This window comes from Sparus aurata, chromosome 14 (assembly GCF_900880675.1).
Source record: "Sparus aurata chromosome 14, fSpaAur1.1, whole genome shotgun sequence".
Taxonomy (NCBI): Eukaryota; Metazoa; Chordata; class Actinopteri; order Spariformes; family Sparidae; genus Sparus; species Sparus aurata.
Genome location: NC_044200.1, coordinates 24,668,080 through 24,688,577, shown reverse-complemented (window position 1 = coordinate 24,688,577; position 20,498 = coordinate 24,668,080). Strand labels below are relative to the sequence as shown.

Sequence of the window (20,498 nt, the reverse complement as noted above, 5' to 3'; positions counted from 1 at the left end):
TTCAGAGCGAGCAGCGCTCAGAAACTCTGAGCAGCTTGGACCGGAGAGCCACCACAGAGAAGACTTCAAGAGTTTCACCGCTGAGCCGTGAAATGAAAAGTAGCAGCTGATGTAGCAGCAGAGCTGACCGGGTGGGGGAGGGGTTCAGCGGGCGGAGGAGGAGGAGGAGGTGGAGGGGAGGAGGAGAGGGGGCTGGGAGGGACTACTTTCTGTCAGCGCTGCAAGCTGACTACAAACTACAACTTTACTCTGAGGGTGATGTAGGATTTGGGCCTGTTTTACGCCGAGCTGGCGGATCCCTCCCCGGGTTTCAGTGCTGTATGGACGGACTCAGTGGAGCGGAGCGGCGGGCCGCCGGGGGGCCGCCGACATGGAGAAATGGCTCCACGGCAGCGTCGAAAGAATTGTAATGTCCGTTTGTGAGTCCCTCGAGCTGCTGCCTCTGTCCATGGTGCTGCTCTCTGTGAAACACGTCTAAACACCGGCACAGAGCTCACACACACCCTCCTCCGCCACCTCCGCTCATATTCATTTTGAGATGCTTGGAGCTTCAGACTGTGGTGAAGTTAATCGCTGTCGAGTCAACAATAAAGTCAAACACTAACTGCCATCTCTGCTCTTCATCAACTCTCCGATCACATACTCCCCGCAGCCCCGCCCTCTCCGAGCCCTTACTTCTGCTTATTGGTTCCCCGTCCTGTCGCTCCGCATTCGCAACTCCTGATTGGCTCGACCTTCCCGCCCCACTCTCGTCCCTCGCGCACTGAAGCAGCAGCTCGGACCAATAGCGGCTCTGCTTGTGCTCAGAGGGCGGGAGGAGGAGGAGGGGGAGGCGGCGGGGGCCAGGCTGACAGAAATGGGGGAGAAGAGGCAGGATTTGTGAGAACAAACTGCCACATTTGGCCTCTTTGTGTTTGAAGAGGCAAAAACTACAACTGGGCAGATTTGCTCGGAGGCTTTAGATGTATCGACATATTTTATATTCTCTAATCCTCCACATTCTCCCTGTCTGCCTCACTTACTTGTGATTGTAGCTGCTGCTGCTGCTGCTGCCATTTTTGCTGTTGTTGTTAATGCTGGAATCCAGAGGAGATAAATAATGTTGGACGACTGACTGCAGCCTTTTTAGATCATAGAGAACTAAATAACTTTAAAAAAAATAGTTTGAAAAGAATCTGAACTTAGATTGCAAGTTTATAATGTTGATGCAAATGAATAGGTGGATAGACTACAGGTCGTCATTATTATAACACACGACAAAGAGAGCATTTTACACTGTTTCCTGAACGATTAATCGAGAAAATTAATCCAAAAATGAATGTAGTCTTAAGTTAAAGCCCTTTTTACAACAGGCAAAATGTTTTATATTTGCTTGAATGTTGAGGATGACAAGCAAATGTAAATAAGGCCTCTTAAACCAACTTTAATGCTGCAAACACAAAGATATTAATCCTACTTACAGTCACAATTCAACTTATGGACACTGGAAATGACTTCACAGACCGTTGAGCTTTAGATAAGCACCAAATAGATTTTGAGCAGCTGAAATAATATTCATAATATCATTTAAAAGTCTGTAATTGTACATATGAATGTGTCATTTTATGAAATCAAAGAGTTGCAGCAGATTCTCATCTCTACAAAGGTCACACACGTGTGGAAAGAACAATAGGACGATCTTAGACGTGTCGCTGGCATGCAAAGTTTACAGTTTATGTTTCTGCAAACCACAGATAAATTCACACTTGTATGGATCACAGTATACTGTATTGACTCCAATTATCTTTTCCTAACCCTAGACTGCTTGTTTTGCATAAACCTAACCAGAGACAGATTTTAAATTGAAGAAATATAAAGTTTTAGTGTACCTTTTTCAAGGAAAAACACCCGACTGAAGTTCAGAGCAGTGCAGCAGTTTCTAGATGATGATGATGATTTGATATAAAAAAAAGAATCTGACTGACTGAGCATTTATGGTCATATTGTTTAGTAAAGTCATGAAAGCAATTGTATTTAAGTATGAAAGTATTTATTAACAGTTTATAGAAACACTTACATTCACATTTTAATACTGTATTTTAACAAGCAGCAGCCCACCAGAGGGTTATTTACTATAAACTCTTTGTTCAAACATCATTCAGGCTCACAAAAATTATTTCAGATTGGATTTTTCCAGACATGCAAAACATGTCAGGCTGAATTTTCTGAATGCCTCAAAACTGCTTTTAGTTACCTAGTTACTACAAAAAGTCTGACGAGAGATATCAGATAGAAACGTATTATCCAGAAGGAAATTATTGTGTCAGAAATTGCTCCAAGAACAAAACGACAACAACAACGAATATATATATATATATATATATATATATATATATATATATATATATATATATATATATATATATTATCAAATATGAGCAAATTCAAGGAGTAAATGCACAAACCAGTGCCGAATAACAATAGAAGTAAGATAAGCAAGAGAGTAAAGTACAAATGAAGTAAAATGGACAAAGTAGAATTGGCAGTGATGTAGAAGGTTGTTTATAAAAAAGTAATACTGATATTAGATGTTGTATGATATATATTGTATTTTTAATTCTGTGTGTAATATAATATTGGTGATTGTATGATTTCTCAGTTTTCATTAAATGCATAGTAAGTCTTGAGTTCTTAGTCAGACTCTCTATCTTTATATTTCCATCATGTTCACGTTATATTATTGAGTGAAAACATGAGTTTTAATCACAAACCCTCCTCACTGTGTTCAAGTAGTGGCCCCACAGGCTCACTGCGCATGCTCAGTCTGTGGGGGGGTTCTGCTCTCTCTGCTCCATCCGGGAACTTCAGAATTACCATTGACAGCCGAAGCGCAACTTTTCCCCAGGCAAAGTGAAATCAAGCCGCGGACTCGGACAAAATATAGTCCTCGTTTTTCAACTTAAATTTATCGAAAGAAAAGCGAACCCGCTTCCCGGTCGGACCCGTCGACGTTCGGCCGTCATCTGCAGAGGACCCGACCGGGGCCGGAGCTCTTTCTGCCGGGTTTGGAGCACTTTTTGAGACGGGCGGAAAGTGGGTGATGAGTCCTAGCCTGGAAAAGAAGCGAGAACTTGCTTTGCAGCCTGAGTAGTTCTTCTTTCAATTGTTATTGTCGCTTTAAAAAATCTTTAATTCACTTAAACTTCGTCTCGGTCGCGTCGAAAGTGGGAGAAAAGTGCTTTTCTGGTCGGAACATGGAACTACAAGGCCTGCAAGAGGCGTTGAAAGTAGAAATCCAATGTCATCAGGTAAATGAAACATCGTGTTATTCTACCCTTATTGGTGTTACGAGCAAGTGAGAGCAGGAGGGGAGAAATCTGAAGGGATGAGAGGTTAACACTCCGAGGGGAGAACTATGCGACATGTCGCTGATAATGTCTGCCGGCGACACATCGTCCACTTCCAAGTCTTGATTAAGTGCACTTTTCACGGTACTTTGGCCGATTGTCGTCGGTGTTTTTCTCCGAGCAACAAGAATTTGGAGTGATAATGCGGTGGTGCTGTGTGGCGATCAGGACGCGACCTGAATATTTATGAGGTGCAAAGAAACTGAGTCGCTGTGGCGATCAGCACCGCTTTGTTCCTCCCTTACATACTAACTTGAGACACTTTTGTAAATTCCCTTTTCACTCCTCCGTCGTTTACAAACTAGTTGCACAGATGAAGCAGGACCCACAGGTAAACGTTATATATATTTCCTGAAAGCTTCCCAGCTACTCGATCCGGGATCCTGGATCGGGGAGTGTGCGAGAAACTTTATCAGCATAAATCTCTTCTTGTCCTCGGTTAAACACCACTAGCTTCACCAGTTAGCACGCCTGTCTTTATTAGTATTATTAATTTGGCAGCTTTCGCTTCCCTCATCGTGACTTTAATGGAGGAAAAAAAAAAAAATCCCGTCATACGTGGTGTGAAGTTTCATTGTTGTGTCACAAAATGGTCATTTCAACTGACAGTGTGTTTTTTTTTTGTTGTTGTTCGACTGTAGGATGGAGAGCTTAAGAGACAGCTACACGACAGGCAAACAAGAATAACAGCCCTGAGCGATAAACAAGTAAGCTCCGTCCGGACTGTTTCTGTTATTCTGCCATGTCTGTGCCCGGCTGTGGGAGCTTCTCTCCCGGTTACAAGTCGCCACAACAACCCGGTGGATGTGAAAGTGGACGGTTGGAAGCCGCCTCGTCGTGCCGCGGCGGGCAGTGCAGCTAGCTTAACTCCGCGCCGGGATTCATTCTCGGCACTCAAAGTTGTGTAATGTTGAAAAATGTTAGCGTCCATTTTGAGTAGGTCGACATGTTTCTGGAGAGTAACGGTGGAGGCTAATAAAAGCAGCAGCTGAGCTAACTATCCGGCTCAGACTTTTTTGGGAGGTAATAGTTGGAGTTGTGTGGGTGAACGGAACCGTTAACATCGTCATGGAGTTGCTTTTTGTGTTTTTTTAGGCGTGTTTGACACCGCTGCTCGGCCCGGTTCTGTTACTTTATACTTAGTCTGCTGCTATTATTTCTTGTGGGTCACATGACCACAGCGGTGCATTTGATTCGCCCACGATTACGCTTTCACTTTTCTACTATCTTTATGGTTAGCAAACGGTGTCCTATATTAACTTTGAAGCGGCTGGTTTCGGAGCTACACGGCCTGGATGGATGGATGGATGCTGGAGGAGGCAGCAGCGGTGTTCAGCACCGCGGCCAGCTCCTCCAGCTCCTCCAGCTCCACCAGGCTCCTCCGGCTGCCGCTGCACCGCCCCGCCGGTCGGTCCCAGCCCGACAGCAGAGCACACAACTTCCCCACATTAGCAAGAAGAAGAATTCAGGGAAAATAGGTCGATTTTTATTTCGCCACTCGTTGCCTTGTGTTTTATTTGAATTGTTCGGGGCCTGGTTTCCCTCTGCCTGACTTTCATCGATCCCATTTCCTGTGGAATGCAGTTTGTGAGCACTTGGAGCAGCAGCGCCTTGATTTGTTGCAGTTAAACCCATTAAACTTGCTGTATGTAAAACAGCCACATAGCAGCACAACAGCCAGAGTTCTGAATCCAGTGTGTTGTCACGGTGCAGGCCTGAATCCTGACTCTACATCTCTGTGTTTGTGTTGGAGTGTGTATTTTTCTTTCCCCTTCTTCTTCTTCTGCTTCTTTCAGTTTGGTAGTGGAAGCTTCCATTTTGAGAGAGAAAAGGGGGTGGCTGCTTCCCCCCTCTAACATGGAGAGGAAAAAAGTCTGCAGAGTTTCGTGCAGGAGGAGGAGGAGGAGGAGGTGGAGGAGGAGGGGGGATGGGCCCCATTCATGCCTAACATTACCATTTTGATTGCTTTGATGCTGTTTTTGGTTTGGAAGGGGGGAGGGGTGGCAGGGAAAAGAGAGACAGAAAGCCCAGTCAGCACTGCACGGCGATGTTTTTAATCACAACACACTATACTGATTTTTTCTTCTTCTTCCTTCGCAGCAAAATGTGACCTTTACTTTTCCTCTGCACACACATGAAGCGCGTCTTCTCTCTTAAACCAAATTAGTCCTAAATTATACATCCACACAGGACTGTTCCAAGAGAGGTTTAATGATGATCTTGGATAAAACTAAGCACACTTTGAGGCTGTGTCAACATTTGCTATGTCCAGAAATAAACTCGCCTTGAACTTCAAGCTGCTAAGAGAGCAAGTTTTTATCGAATGGAAGCAGAAATAATAAGATAACTGCACAAGTGTTTTATTAGTAGGACTGAGAGACTGTCTCCCGGCTGGAAGAGAAAGCCTGGAGGTCATTTCATGGTCACAGTTTGAGGCCTGGAGACGGAAGTTTGTGAGAGAAGCCTCCACTAATCAGACGGGGGATTTTAATTTGGAGCTGAGCTGTGAATACGGAGCGCAGTCTGTCTTCAGCATCCATGTTGTGAATAAGAACACGTTTTTAATAACACCCTGTTTTGCTCCAGAAAACAGCCAGTGTTTATCAGAGGAGGGGGAACAGGCTGCTCTCCGCGGCTGACGGATGTAAATGCAAACGAGGAGTGATTAGAAAATAAAAATAACTTGACTGGAGAAGTGCAGAACAGATGAGATGCATGTATGAATCTGACCGTGGTTTTCCTCTCCTCCTCCTGCGTTCTGACTGGGCGTGAAGGTCTGTCTCCACTATAACATCTGTATCGACTACCTTTATCCTTGATAGCCGTGTTTTCGGCCCTTGAAGAAGAATGGATTCATTGATTCTGCTCCACTCTGCTCCACTTGCTCTCTGTTGCATCATGGCGTCAGTTTTTTACTGACTTGTCAGGTGGATAGAAGTTGTTTTTCTCCTTTTTCGACAGTCCTGCTGCATTTATTGTCTTTATTTATTTCTGCAAGCAGACCATCGATCAGCTTCTGTGGATTTATCTCCTGGGCGTTACACTCTTCTATTTATTCTGTTTCTGGAGTAGAAACAGTGTTTCCAGTCTTACCTTTAACTTGAAACAAAGGCTGCAGCTACCTGACTTGAAAGATTCCCAGTGACAGTAAAGTCATTTTAAATACAGCATCTGTAACCATGGATACTCCGTCTTACACCCTGTGCTCCTCATTAAGGCTTTTTTTAAAGTTTCACACAGTGACGTGTATACAGGCAGTGTATTTTGCTATATATACACACTGTGTGTGTGTGTGTGTGTGTGTGTGTGTGTGTGTGTGTGTACACGTGAACAGCAGTAAAGCAAAGAGAAGTAGTGCTCTCTAAAATGAGATCCACAGGAGAGGAGTGTGAGTGCAGAGGGAGTGATTGGAGGAGTAATGACGAGACACAGATGTAATCGGTGTTGCCAGATCAGGCGAGAGAAACAAGCAACCAGGCCTGTGAAACAAGGCCAAACAGGCAGCTCCACCAAGTGTAAGCTGCTGATTGATCATCTTATTAGTAATTTTGGATTAGGAGAAGCAAACGTATTTAAGAAACGAGCGCAATCTGTGACTACTGATATTTGTAAGTGACTTTCCATGAAACAGGTGGCTGCAGTACACACTTATGTTCCTGTTGTAGAAGAACAGATACATATTTAAAAACAGACTCTGGTAAAAGTAGAAGTACTGATTCAGCTTGTTTACTCCAGTAAAGTAATAGATTACAGCTCTGACATGTACTCAGAGTATCAGAGTAAAAAGTCTCCCTCTGAAGGACATTTGTGCTCAAAGCTAACTGAAGCTCACGTCATATCAACAGAATTCAAAGACTATTAAAGTTAAAGGTAGAATCAGTAGGATTTGTCCCAGCTGTTCCTGAACGCACCACAAAGACAGTTGATTGTTGAGTCTCATTCCCAGGACGTCAAATAGACACATGTTGGGTTGGTAAAGCGTCCCGAGCAGCAACAAAGAGAGAAAATCAGAAACTCTCTGCAGATACGAGACACTAACACGTAACAACAGTAACGAGGCTGTTCTGAAGCTGTGAGGAGGAAAAGTTCACATGTAGAGAGGAGAAGTCACACAGATACTCAGAGTACACAGACAGGAAACATGTACTGAAGGAGAGTAACTAAGTATTTGTACTTTAGGACTATAAACGTCTCATAATTCAGATTCAGATGTTTCTAATCAGGTTTGTTGTGATGAGAAACGTGTGTGTTTCTGGATGGTTGAATATTCAGGACTTTGCTGTGTGTAAAGGTCATGACTAATGCTGTGTGTCCCATTTCCATACTGTTTACTGAGGCTGTGAAGTACACACTACAGTATGTGCTAACATGTTTCTGTTGGTGACTAGAAGTGATGCATCGTCTACAGACCATGTGATCTGCAGAATAAAGACCTCTGCAGACGTGAACGCTCCGGTCACAACTAAGAAGAACAAAATTCAGCTTGAGTTTGGTGAAGACAGTCAGTTAGATGAGTGAGCTCTGAGCTGTATTATATCAAACGCACCATCTTCATATCATATCAGTGAACAACTCTCACATCATGTAGTTGATATCCATAATGTATTAGTAAGAGCTACAGAGATGTTTAATGCTGGTAATCGGAGGTTTTCTCTGGGCTCCTGATTGTTCCATAATCTGACTTTTTCTCTCTCCTGAGCTCCTCCATAGTAAGTTGTGTAATGGGAGATCACCACTCTGAATGAATTTAGCTGCTTATGGAGGAGCTGGATGACAAAGTGAGCCAGAGCTGGTGAGGTAGCTACAGTTTGGTTTCAGGTTGACCTCTTTCACTTTCACAGCCGAGGTCCGAGTTCAGAGTAGATCTGTTGGTGCTGTGTAGTTCAGAGGTGTGATGTCAAACATGTCTCATGCTTTATTTTAACATTTCTGTGGAAAAAAGCAAATAACTAAACTTGGACTTGTGTCAGTTGATTGTATTTTCCTATTTAGTTTCAGCTCTGTATCTGAGCTGGGCCTGATGTGTTGGATTAAACAATAATTTAAGTGCAACATATAAACACAGGAATGAAAAAATAAAACTGTGTTAGACATGGAGGTCGTCTACAGGACAGAGCCTGAAGGTCGCGTAGTGAAGCAGGACTGCACACTCCTGACTGTAAGAGGGGCAGGACACATCTTACTGTCAGAAACTGATACTCAGATGTCCGTCAGGGTGATTAACAACTGAGAAATTACATTTTTTTTATTGTTGTTATTTTTGTCTGATCTTCAGGTGCCTCACTGAGATGTTGGTCTCTGTTAGCCTGCCAACGTTAGCAGCAGGTGTTTGTAAACACACTGTTTCATTGAAATAGTCACCTCAACATCACCAGACTCCATTAACAAATGTGATGATTTTAAGAGTTGTTGAGTTAAAACAAACTTTCTAACGTAGTGAAACTGTGTCTGTGACAGATTGTAACTCATTGTGTCCTTGTTGCAAATTCAGCATTAAATGTGATACATGAGGCCGACTATTAACACAATCTCACCAGACTCCCTTAACAAATCAGCTAATTTAAGGGGTTTTTGAATATAATAAAGCATTATAAACATGATGAAACTGTGTCTGTGACAGATTGTAACTCATTGTGTCCTTGTTGTAAATTCAGCATTAAATATAATACATAAAGCCGGCTATTAACACAATCTCACCAGACTCCCTTAACAAATCAGCTAGTTTTAAGAGTTGTTGAGTTAAAACAGACTTTCTAACGTAGTGAAACTGTGTGTGTGACAGATTGTAACTCATTGTGTCCTTGTTGTAAATTCAGCATTAAATCTTTCAGCTGAAGTTGTTTGTCTCCTTGTAAAAAGTGTCAGTTTGTGGCAGCATGTCTGTACCAGCCTGTCTGCTTCTGTGTCTAAAGTGCTAAAGTCTTACCTGCCAACATTGATCAGCTGTTTGAACACACTGTTTACACTGATTTCACCATTTACACTCCATTTATGAAAGAAGAAACATGTTATTGATCTAAACATGTCACATGTTACAAAGACACTAAACAGTAACAATATAGGCTCCTTCTTTGTCCCCGTGGAGAAAGTCCCCAGACTCCCTTAACAAATGTGTCAGTTTAGTGAGTTGTTGAGTTGGAGACACTTTATAAACTCTGTGAAACTCTGTCTCTGACTCATTCTGCATTATTTGGACCTTCTTGTTCATTCAGCAAATGTTCTACATGAACTTCTTTCTTTACTAAAAAAACACAGTTTCACTCAGGAAGGATGTTTATACCAGCTCTAAATTACTTCTCAGTAAAGGACTCTTAAATCCACCTTCTGCTGCTGGTCCAGCTCACATTAATGTTATTAATTATAATAATCAGACTTTAGTTATTAACTGCTGAGGTGCGATCTTAAAATGTGATATCATTTGCTGTGATGGTGAAACAGGCTTCAGATTGTGTTCTGTGTGGTATTTTTAAAAAGGTCTGGTGAAGTGTCGACTTTGACTCAGTGAACCGGCTGTTTGTCCCCTTGCAGCGCTGCAGGTGACATTAAAGCGGCTGTAACTTGTTCAGGAACTCTTTCCGGTCCAGCTAAAAGCCATTTAAAGACAACACTGTGTCTTTTTTCTGCACTAATTTCCTCTTTGCACATACATTAGTCAGCGAGGGTCAGCGGTCGGCCCGCGCTGCTGAGGCTCGGCTGTGTCATACATCAGCCCTGCTCAGTAATTGGACATTTGAGAGGCTGGAGGAGCTGTTGGTCGTCTCTGGTGGGAGGCAGAGAGGTCCCCCGCCCCCATCCATACATCCCTCCATCTCTAGCTTCCTCCTGCTGGGCCGGGCTAAAGGTTTCAGGGAGTGGTGGTCGCATTTGTTTAGACAGAGGACAGGGTTTTGTCTCAGCCGTCGTACGGAGGCCGGCGAGCAGGCGAACTTTCCCAGCAACTAAACCAAACTCAGGCTAATCCCACAGCGGCTCATTACAGCCTCCTGCAGAGCTGATTGAACCAGAGGAAGGTTTAGGGATTTCTGCTGGACTAACTCGTGGTTTTACAGAGCAGAGTGGTGTAAAGGACCCGGTTCCCTCCAGGCTTTTCTTTTAGAGGCCGATCTATACCTTTAAACAACTTTCTCCCTGAATTCACCCTGCTGCCTTTCTTCTTTTGTCTCCAAAACTGAAGGAAGCTTTAACTGGATAATTAGTGTACCTTCACGTCCTGATGGCTAAATACGCTCTTCTTCCTCTAACAAGGTTTTTCAGTATGCAGGAGGTTCACAGAGGAAAAGGACTAACTGTGTATTAGAAGTGTCTTGTTGTTTCACAATGCAACCAAAGCAGAGAGTGAAAGACCAGCCAGGTCAGACAACGTGTCTGCTCCACAGTCTGATTATCTCCGCTTGCAAAAATGATCAGAAACGTCGTACACGGCCATAAATAAATAAATAAATAACCAGTGGGTTTGTTTGTTTGTCAGTTAGTCGGTTCCAACCAAACCAAAAAGTGTATTAGGTGGTTTGTATCTGTGAGTGAGGAGCTTGGCGGAGGTTTGCACTCGAATGCCTTTCTAGTTTTGACTTTACTGATGAGTGGTCAAAAAAAGCCAAATCCCATGATTAAAAAAATAGTATCAGATCCAATTAGCAGTGTTTCTCTACAACTAACAGTTATCGTATTATTGATTAATGTGCCTGTTGTTGTTTAGTGATGGAAAGAGAATCAGCGCGTCACGGTTCAGAAGTTGGACGTCGTTGGCGTCTTCAGGCAGATGTGGAGGATTTTGTCTGCGGCTGTTTTGATGTGATGGATTTTCTCTGTTCATCCTTTAACTGTGGTTTTAACGACATGTGAGACTGAAGAAAAATCAACTTATATTCCAGATATTTATATATTCTCTTTATAAAACTGCTGCCGATACAAACAAGATTAAAGGACCAGAGATTCTCTCACGTGTCCGCCTGAGTTCTGTTTTATCTTTTTATAATTTTCTCTTGATATAAACTCCATGAGTTTAATCCAGCCGAGTGCACAGACAGCATCAGGACATGATGTGTCGTGTCCGATACGTAACGCGGCGAGTCGCAGCAGGAAGTGTTTCAGCTTCATTTCCTGCTCGTCTCTCAGGAGTTCTCTCTGTGGTCACTAACTCGTCCATCAGTATGAAGCGCAGCGTCTGTCTGTCTCTTCACTCTGTGATGAACTGGAAGCCTGTCCAGGCTGCCTCATTGCATGCTGGGATACACTCCAGCCCCATCATTCTGGACAGAAGAGAAATGGAGGCGTGGACTTCAGAGACCAGATCCACATCCTCTCATTCGTCTCTTTAAGAAGGTTGTACTACGACTGACTGACAGGAAGTTTACAGTCTGTACTGAGTACTGAGCATGCTCAGATAGACTGAGCTGCAGCTGACAGTGAGTAAGTCGACCTGAGTGGATATTTTGTCTGTTGTTGGTCATCAGAAGACATTTGAGGACGTACGTCAAAGAACCGGGCTTCCATTTTATTCAGAAAGCCTTTTATTTTGAAGTTTTAGAGGAAGCTGTAATCATGTTAACACTTCATACAGCTCTCTGATTGGTCAGAGACGTCCCTGTAGATGCCACCACTTCCTGTAATTCTCTGATTGGTTGGATGCTTCAAGTAGCTCTCTGATTGGTCGGACATTGTCTCTGTGTATGTGAACACTTCCTGTAGCTCTCTGATTGGTCGAACTGAACTGCTCTGGATGTTTTCCAGACTTCAATCTTTTAGAGAAAATTGTGGCTTCACATGTTGAGACCTGTGTGTGTGTGTGTGTGTGTGTGTGTGTGTGTGTGTGTGTGTGTGTGTGTGTGTGTGTGTGTGTGTTCAGTAGGACAGGCCACCCATAGGGCAGCCACATATCACTTCCACGCAGCAGCAGATCCCCGATCAGTCTCAGGGGACTATAAATCTGCCCTCGGTCGTCCTTGTGCTCTTGAAGCTGCAGAGAATCGTCCCCGTTTTTGTGTTTTGTCTTTGTACTCGTTACTGGAGGCACGCTCGGCTTTAATTAAGAGGAACGTAGCAGGAAACCCTGTGATGACTCTTCCTGAGGGAGGCCGTGCTGTCTGTGTAGCAGCTTCATGTTTCACTCTTTCCTCCACAATCAGAGGCCTCAAACAGCCCGCACGTTTGTTTCTGGGTAAAAAGTGCTTTCTGCTTCATGTGAGGTTAAAAACGAGGACTCGCCAGGCTGTCTGCATCCGTGTTAAAACCATCAATGGAGTCGTGACGGTTTCCTGGAGTTAGTCTGAAGCGGCCCAGAAGGAAGTCTGACATTTTAGGAAATCCTCTTTTTTTTTTGCCATTTGAAGAGATGAGATGGTGGATATCAGTTTCATCTCAGATGTGCCACATTAAAGGCAGCAAACAACACATAATCCCTCCTGTTGCTTCTGGACTTTTAATTGTTAACACCTGCAGGAAATGGAAAGTGTGAGTGATGTCATGTATATTCTCAGTGTTTTCTCCTGAGTAAACCGTTTTTGCTGTCATTATTATGATGTTACAGCTTTTTATTGTAACATTCTGACTTTATTTCATTATCTTTAGACTCCTCCATGTTTTAATGCGTTCTTGTACATCACATCACATTTTCTAATTGGACAGTTAAACGACCTCTTCGGTGTTTTGCCTGTATTTTTTCAGACTATTAGGAGGATTTTCAGTGGCACTCTGCTGTAGTGCTGATGGTGGTTAAACAGCCACACACGACAACCTGAAGATCTGCATGTTTATGTAATAGTTTATAGTGTTTTGGCCTCTTTCAGCTTGTACGTGTGTCACAGCTATGCTTAGAAAGGCCCGGCCTCCCCTCCTCCGGCTCTCCAGGCCGGGTTCACATCATCCTGCAGTCGTGGATCCGTCTGACGGCTTCTTATTACCGAACAGCAAACAGTCATTTCCAGAGACTCCCAGAAAAGTGCTGATGTAGCTGTGCTGGCAGGCAGAGGGAGCAGAAAGGCTGCGATGAATTAACCCATGTTGACTGCCATGATGCTGCTGCTGCTCTCAAACACGCTGTCGTCTCTCCTCACACAGCAACAGTGTGTAATGTGGAGACGGAGCCGCAGTAAATCTGCTTTAAGATCATCAGACGAAGCTAAATCACTTCACAACACAGAAGATTTCATCTCTGACATTAGATCTGCGTTTCATTTCTGTTTGTCATCCTGTTCTCCTCAGTGAGTCGTCACGCTGGACATCCTGGAAAAACTGGAATCTATTATCATCTCTTGTGTTTCACATTTATCTTTTTATCCACACAAACAGACTCTGTTCTGTTAAATATTTCAGCTGCAGCCTATTAAAGCGGCTCCTGCAGCTCTCCAGTTTCACAGCTCAACACACATGAAATAGAAACAGAGACACTTTTTCTCCCACTTTGTTCTCACACTGCCACGTTTCCTCTAACGGCCTAAAAACCACAGAAAAGAGTTCAGGTGGATTCTTTAGTGCAGATAAATGTATTCATGCATTTGTTATGTTATAGATTCATCTGCAGACTATTGTTGTTAGTTTGTGAAATGTGGCCAGTGTTGATGTTCTGTGTTCTACTGAAGTTAGCATGCTAACCTGCTAGCTCCGGCTCTGATAGTCTGATAGCTCTGTAGTTTCAGCTGGGAGATGTAAAAGCAGCCGGTTCAACACTTCACTGTCAACATATTTATTTCCTTGACATCTTGATCAATGTGACTGTTTTCCTTATGAACAGAAAAAAAAAATCATAACAATATCACTGAAAATGACCCTTAACACGTGTTTTTATCAGGAAATATTCAGGCGCCTGGTTAATAAAAGTCCTGTTCTGTCCTCAGAGTCGCTGCCTGACAGTCACAGGAGCAGAAACTCATTATAGTTCTTTATTCTCATTATTTACACTATAAAAATGAAACATCAGAAACAAGAGCTGAGCTGGAAAACAGATGTTCAGAGATAGTGGAGCAGATTAATGGCATAGTTCAAGAGAATCGCTCACTTTGGTATACAAGCATGAAATTTGGTACAGATACTCTCTGAGGGTCACTTTTTGGGAAAAAGGCGTTGGCCACCCAAAAATTCTACATGGCGGCCATTTTTTCAAGATGGCCGCTATTTCTGTCAAATGCTCATCATGTCAATCATTCAAACAGTGATGTAGGCATAACATTTTGTGAAAATACTCTCTGAAGTATTTAAGACTGCACCTTGCTGTGGTGGAGAGGCTTGTGTACTCCAATGAACCTGAGAGCTATGCCGGCGGGGATTTTATATCCCTGGCAGTTTTAACCAAGCCGGACAGGTCAAAGGAGAGCAGGAAGACAAAGCAGACATTAAGACTATTTGACAGAAATGGTGGCCATCTTGAAAATGGTCGCCATCCTGAATTTTTGAGTTGCATATACCTTTTTCCAAAGCAGTGTTCCTTGAAGAGTATTTCTAACTAATTTTCTGCTTGCATCACCATTTGAACAGTTGAAATAATTAATATTCGACAGGAACGGTGGCCATCTTGAAAAATGGTGGCCATATTGAATTTTTGAGTGGCCAACGCCTTTTTCCAAAATAGTGGCCCTTAGAGAGGATCTGTGCCAAATTTCATGCTTGTATACCAAAGTGAACACTAAGAGTAAAACACAGAAAACTACATTAACTTGCATCATTTCCAGGTTCAGAGCTTTAAAACATATAAACTTTATATTACTGAGCCTGATGACGACACCATCACTCATTGGCTGTTGTAGGCTTCGGGGCGGGCACCAAAGATCATATCTGCTCAAATGAGCTGTCAATCACATGGCGGCCATCTTAGGATCTCCGGTGTAGACGGTTGGTGGATCCATTTGATGAGAACACTGTTCTGGACCGGATCTGTGACTGAGGTGATCTACTGGACCATTTGGAAAAAGAGAAGACAGTTTTAGTTTAATTTGAAACTCACTTTACACACTTTAACCTCACACAAGCTAGCTGTTAGCTTGTTGATCATCACAATGTTACATATTTCTGATAACGCTCATAAAGTTGAATCCAGAATCAGTGTCAGAACACGGCGGACCTTCAGTCTGTTATTTTGCTGCATAGACAAACGATTTCCAACACAAAATGCGTCCTACCTGTTTCTGAAGCGTTGGAGGAAATCATTTAGAGGGGCACCCACATCTATACATTTCCCATGATGCAGTGGGACGACGCCTCCCTCAGAAACACCAGCAGGTCCACACAAAGAAGAAACAGTCATTACATTTCATCACTTCCTGCGCTCACTGCAACACCCTCTATTTGTTGTGTTCGCACTCGATCCCAGAGGAAATAATACATAATGAGAGAGAGTTTGCTTTGGAAAACGGCTTTATGTGGAGCGAAGACGCAAGTTAGTGAAATGGATAGAAAGACTGCGAGCATGAGGCAAGCCGTCTGCTGCGAGCTGAAACTGCTGCTCGCTCTCTGTTCTGAACTTTGTCCTGTCAGGGCTTCTGTAGTCGCTGTGAGTCACAGGTGATGATCACAGGTGATGATCACAGGTGAGACGGCACGCCAGCAGGCTTCACTCAGAGCTCATGCTGCCAGAGTTGGGACGAATTTTCATGATTTGACTTTATTCTGATATAATTCTGAATTCCAACTTTTTCTTGTAAAACTTCAACTTGATCTGATAAAAATAAGATTTTTATCACGTGTCATCACAACTTTCCCTCATCATGCAGTTATAATATTACAGCTTTACTTGTGAAGTTTTGACTTTATCAACATTTAAATAAGATAAAGATTTCCAGGTGAAGTTTGGACTCAACCTGATGATATTATATTCTTGTAATAATGTTTGGACTCTTTCTGGTAACATCACGACTTCGTTTTTGGAATTTACATCTCTGTTTTTAACAATTTTTGACTTCTCTGTGGAGTTACGACACATTTTCCCGACATGACAGCTCTTCTGTCAGATCATCTGACACAGTTTCCATCCCAGCAGCTCGTGTTCAGTGTGTCCATGTTAACAGGCGTGTGATCCTCAGAGGAAGCCTGACGTCAGGTACAGAAGCAGAGCGGCGACGTGCCCGGGCGTCTAAGATGTGACTTCATTAGTGAAGAAGAAGCCTGGAAACATTTCCCTCTCTTCTTCTGTGGTGAGTTTGGAAGGCGGCAGGTGGAAACCTCCTGCAGGGAGAGAGAGAGCCGTGTGCTGAGAGCTGCACAGCTCGGATTATCCTGTTCAAAAAGCCGTGAAAATTGCTGTAATAATTCAAAAATTGCCTCCCTGCTTCGTGCACAGAGCCTCTTCTTCTTTTTGAAGATTTGTGTTTGTGTAAGCGCAGACAAAGTGCTCCGGTAATTTGCATGTTTTGTTTATGAGAGCTATCTGCTGGCCTTTGTGGCGCCGGCATTTCCAGCACGAGTCCGTATCATCGCTCAATTTCACGCAGACCTGAAGTTAATTGTTGAGGTTTCATGGACATCAGTGTGTTTTCACTGCACTACTTTCTGCTGCACACACACACGCACACACACACACACACACACACACACACAGACACACACACACACACACACACACACACACACACACACACACACACACACACACACACACACGGCTTCAGGAGGGGAAAGTTACAGTCAATGATATCGGCATGTTTGATATTTGCAAAGTTCATCCTGATCCTGGTGCGGGCGGCGATCTGAAGGGGAGGAGCTCAGATGGATTCATGGACGCTCAGCTGCAGGTTGATGCTGATGAATCAGGACAGTTTGCAGGCTAACGTGCGGATGTTCACTGATACTGAGCCGTTAAAGCGACTCTGTTGATTAGAAGCTGATCTCAGCCCACTGCACAGCTAACTGCAGAGCAATCTGCTGATTCAGAGCTGCACGCTGCAACATACAGTCACATTCTGCCACCATGTTTTTAGACAGTGCCACTTGTGTTTGTGTGATGGAGTCAGCATCACAAGGAGTCTAATAATGGACTGATACATGTGAGTCTTCATAGCCTGAATCCCAGCCAGAAGGAGAAAACAGTCTTAGTTTTAACACCATTTGTTATCATGTGATGGTTGTAATCAGCTTCTAGGAGGAGCTGCGGAGATGGAAAAGGAGTTTCTCTCAAAGCACTGCTGCAGTTTAAATGTTAAAGATGTAAATGTATTTGTGTCCTCCTGAAGTTTGCAGCAGGGAGCACCAGAGAAGTGAGTCGATCAGTGGTTAAGTCTACAAATCGTCTTCAGACTGCTGCTCTGTACTGGCCGACACATCGTCAGGTATCATGTGTGTGTGTTCTGGTTCTGCAGGCCGTGTTCCTCCCGCTGCGATATCTTTAATGTTGTGAGTTAGCAGAGAGGTCGGGCAGGTGATGAGCGCTGTGAGTGTGTGTGAGCGAGCACACGGCAGCTCGTGTTGATCTCTGCTGTCAGACGTGAACGTCTCGCTCGGCTCGCTGATGAGCCGGAGGGACAAAAGCTGCACTCATTTGTTTCCTCTCTCGGTGGAGCTCCATTCAGCGGCCTCGCCCTTAATGAACTTCCTCACATCTTCTCATCCCGGTATCGTAGCAACACGTTTTATCACCGTCCAGTCACCTGGGCCTCGGCTCTGTGTGTGTGTGTGTGTGTGTGTGTGTGTGTGTGTGTGTGTGTGTGTGTGTACAGAAGAACAGGAACTGCCTCTTCACACCTTCAGAATAAAAGCAGCAGCCTCTGTGTGGCCGTCCAGCTGACTGACACCATGAACAGCAGATTCCTTGACATTGCAGCGCCTCGTGTACGTGAGCGCTCTCATGCATCACAGATCTCAGATCAGCTCGAGTCACAACCTCCGTGTCAGCCAGAGGACAGTCGTGCACCAAACTCATGTTACTGCTGTAGAAACTAAAGCTACAGATGCAGTCGGTGTTTTATCTCTCATTTAATCTCTTAAACACACATAATTATATCTGAGTGCTTCAGTCTTACAGTCCGAGCCTCCAGCTGCTTTTATTGTGCATCATTTTATCCACATTTCTCCAACGTTCAGCCCTGCAGAATAGATATTTATTAACTTTGGATTCCTGAGAGGATGTGAAATAAAGTTCTATGATATTTTTGAAGGTGAAGGTTTCACCAAAATGGCTGAAATATCTCCATCTGTTCTTAAAGAAATCCAGTGTTGTGACTCAAACTGTGGTCACCTGATTAAACACCTGAAGCTTAAATAAAGCTCTAAATTACATTTCTTTTTTGAATGGTCTTCAGGTCCAGATCCTCATAATGAACATGAATAACTGTACTGAACATTTAAGCTGAACGTTGAGCTGTTCACATATAAACCTTCACATGTTTCCATTGAGACCAGCTGGAATAGTCTACCTGACACCTGTGGTTGTGTTTTGGTCTTTAATGGCCTCCATACATCTTGTAGCAGCAGCTGATTGGTGCATATCTGCCCACATGACCTTTTTTTATTCTTCATAAGCATAAGAATATGTGAAACACTTCCTAAAGAGTGAGCTGAAGCGTTTGGACCCGGCGGTTCTGCTGCAGCGGCTCGGTGAACTCACCTTGAACGCTGTAATTTAAAGGACAGTTGTGACTTTTTTCACTAGATTAGAATCTGTTCCGTGTTGAAGCATTTTTCTTTCCTGTAAAGGGCACAGCATTAGGAACGGCAGCCGTATTGACTTTTCCCTCGATAAGGTTTTCCAGCCCGTCTCTGTGTTGATAGCAGAGCGGAGCGGAGCGGCGGGCCGAGCCTCCGTCAGCAGCTTACCGGCTGACAGCGGCGCTGTGCACAGTCAGCAGCCGGACCCGGCCAGAAAGACCCACTTTATCATCAGACGCTGAGCCGCAGCATCTCCAGCCGCCGCATGGCAGATTATTATGACAGTCGCCATGACAGCAGCATCTGAAATGTCTTCATGAGAGATTTCAGCCAGGAGATGTCCTCAAAACTTCTCCACTGACAGAAACTTTTATAGAAAGACTTTAATATAAAAACACTTTGATCTGCGTTGACTGGACGGCTGGTCCAAGAAACGTTTATATTAAATAAACATGTTGTGCTTCAATAGTTTAATTTGATTTGATTTATTTTAAACACCTGCAGGACAGATTGTCTCCACACAGCTCGCTGCTGTAATCCAGGATCCAGAGATCACAGACGGATCAGAAAAGACGTGAATTACTCCTTTAATGAGCTCAAATCTTCTGCGGAGCTTAAACTGTTAGCATGTGTCCGTCTGAAGCGGGTTCGCCAGCTTACCTGCACCTCCAGCCTGTAAATAACGTCTGCAGATCAGTTTGTGTCTCCGGCTCCGTCACTCACCGTTAATGACTGGATTTACATTTTTATGTGAACTCCTCCTTTAACACTGAAAGAATACTGTGAAGAAGAAGCAGCTAGAAGACAGAATCAGCACATAACGGCTCCATGAGACCGTCTGAAACCAAACCTGACCCGCAGAATTAAGTCTTAGTCTCGTCACTGTTTCACGCCCAGCGCTGACCCGAACAGGAAGTGAGGTGTGTGTGACGAGTGTCCACCTTCATCAGTTGAAGGGGAACATGTATGTGGCGGGGAACGCCGCCCTGCGCTCAGACTGACAGGATGACGGGCTGCAGCAGCCGGCTGCTCCCATAACCCCCTTCACCTCCATCTGTCAGACGCAGCGCGGCGCTTTAGTGAACGCAGGAGCTTCACTCAGTGAACCCGACAGAGCTGCATCGAGTCTTTGTCACGTTGGGATTCCTGCAGCTGTTTCTCCAAACAGCAGGAGGACGTGTTTCCTGCCTTGACGATGTGCTGGGAGGTCTGAGGTTCGCTCAAACTGTCGCCTGCTGATGTTCACCCAACAGCTCCACTGCGGTTGTGGATTTTCTTTCTTTCCTCTTCAGCAGCATCAAAACTGAACTCCATATTAAATCAAACCTGAACCAGAGGGAGAGATTACTCCCTGTTTTAGTTTCAGCTCATGTTTCGGCAGCAGCAGTGATTTGTGTTTCTGTTCAGGCCGTTTCATGAACATTTGCTGCTGTCGTCGTGGTCGTCGTTGTTCTGCATGCTGAGGAGCGTCGCGCTCTCTGGCTCGGGCCTGGAGGAGTCGCAGTTGGAAGTGAGCGTGTTCGCTCCCTCGTCTCCTGCTTTTGT

General features: G+C 44.0%; 2 protein-coding genes and 1 long non-coding RNA gene across 4 annotated transcripts in view; all 3 read left to right on the top strand.

Annotated features, from left to right (window-relative positions):
- The window catches only part of LOC115595755 (NACHT, LRR and PYD domains-containing protein 14-like), a 965,684-nt gene that overhangs the window by 232,061 nt on the left and 713,125 nt on the right, over window positions 1–20,498 (top strand).
- Window positions 2,842–20,498, top strand: part of LOC115595812 (PHD finger protein 21A-like) — a 58,774-nt gene continuing 41,117 nt past the window's right edge. Inside the window, exons 1-2 of one of the 2 annotated variants that reach the window (XM_030440659.1) lie at window positions 2,842–3,287; window positions 4,028–4,093. In XM_030440659.1, the coding sequence (XP_030296519.1) occupies window positions 3,234–3,287; window positions 4,028–4,093 (120 nt within the window). In that variant the 5' untranslated portion in view covers window positions 2,842–3,233. Of the gene's footprint in view, window positions 3,288–3,494; window positions 3,718–4,027; window positions 4,094–20,498 lie in introns of those variants that run through there. The other variant, XM_030440660.1, reaches the window with a different exon arrangement.
- LOC115595845 (uncharacterized) lies at window positions 5,858–11,323 on the top strand. Its single transcript, XR_003986811.1, has 2 exons — window positions 5,858–6,901; window positions 11,083–11,323. It is a non-coding gene; the product is annotated as an uncharacterized LOC115595845 (long non-coding RNA).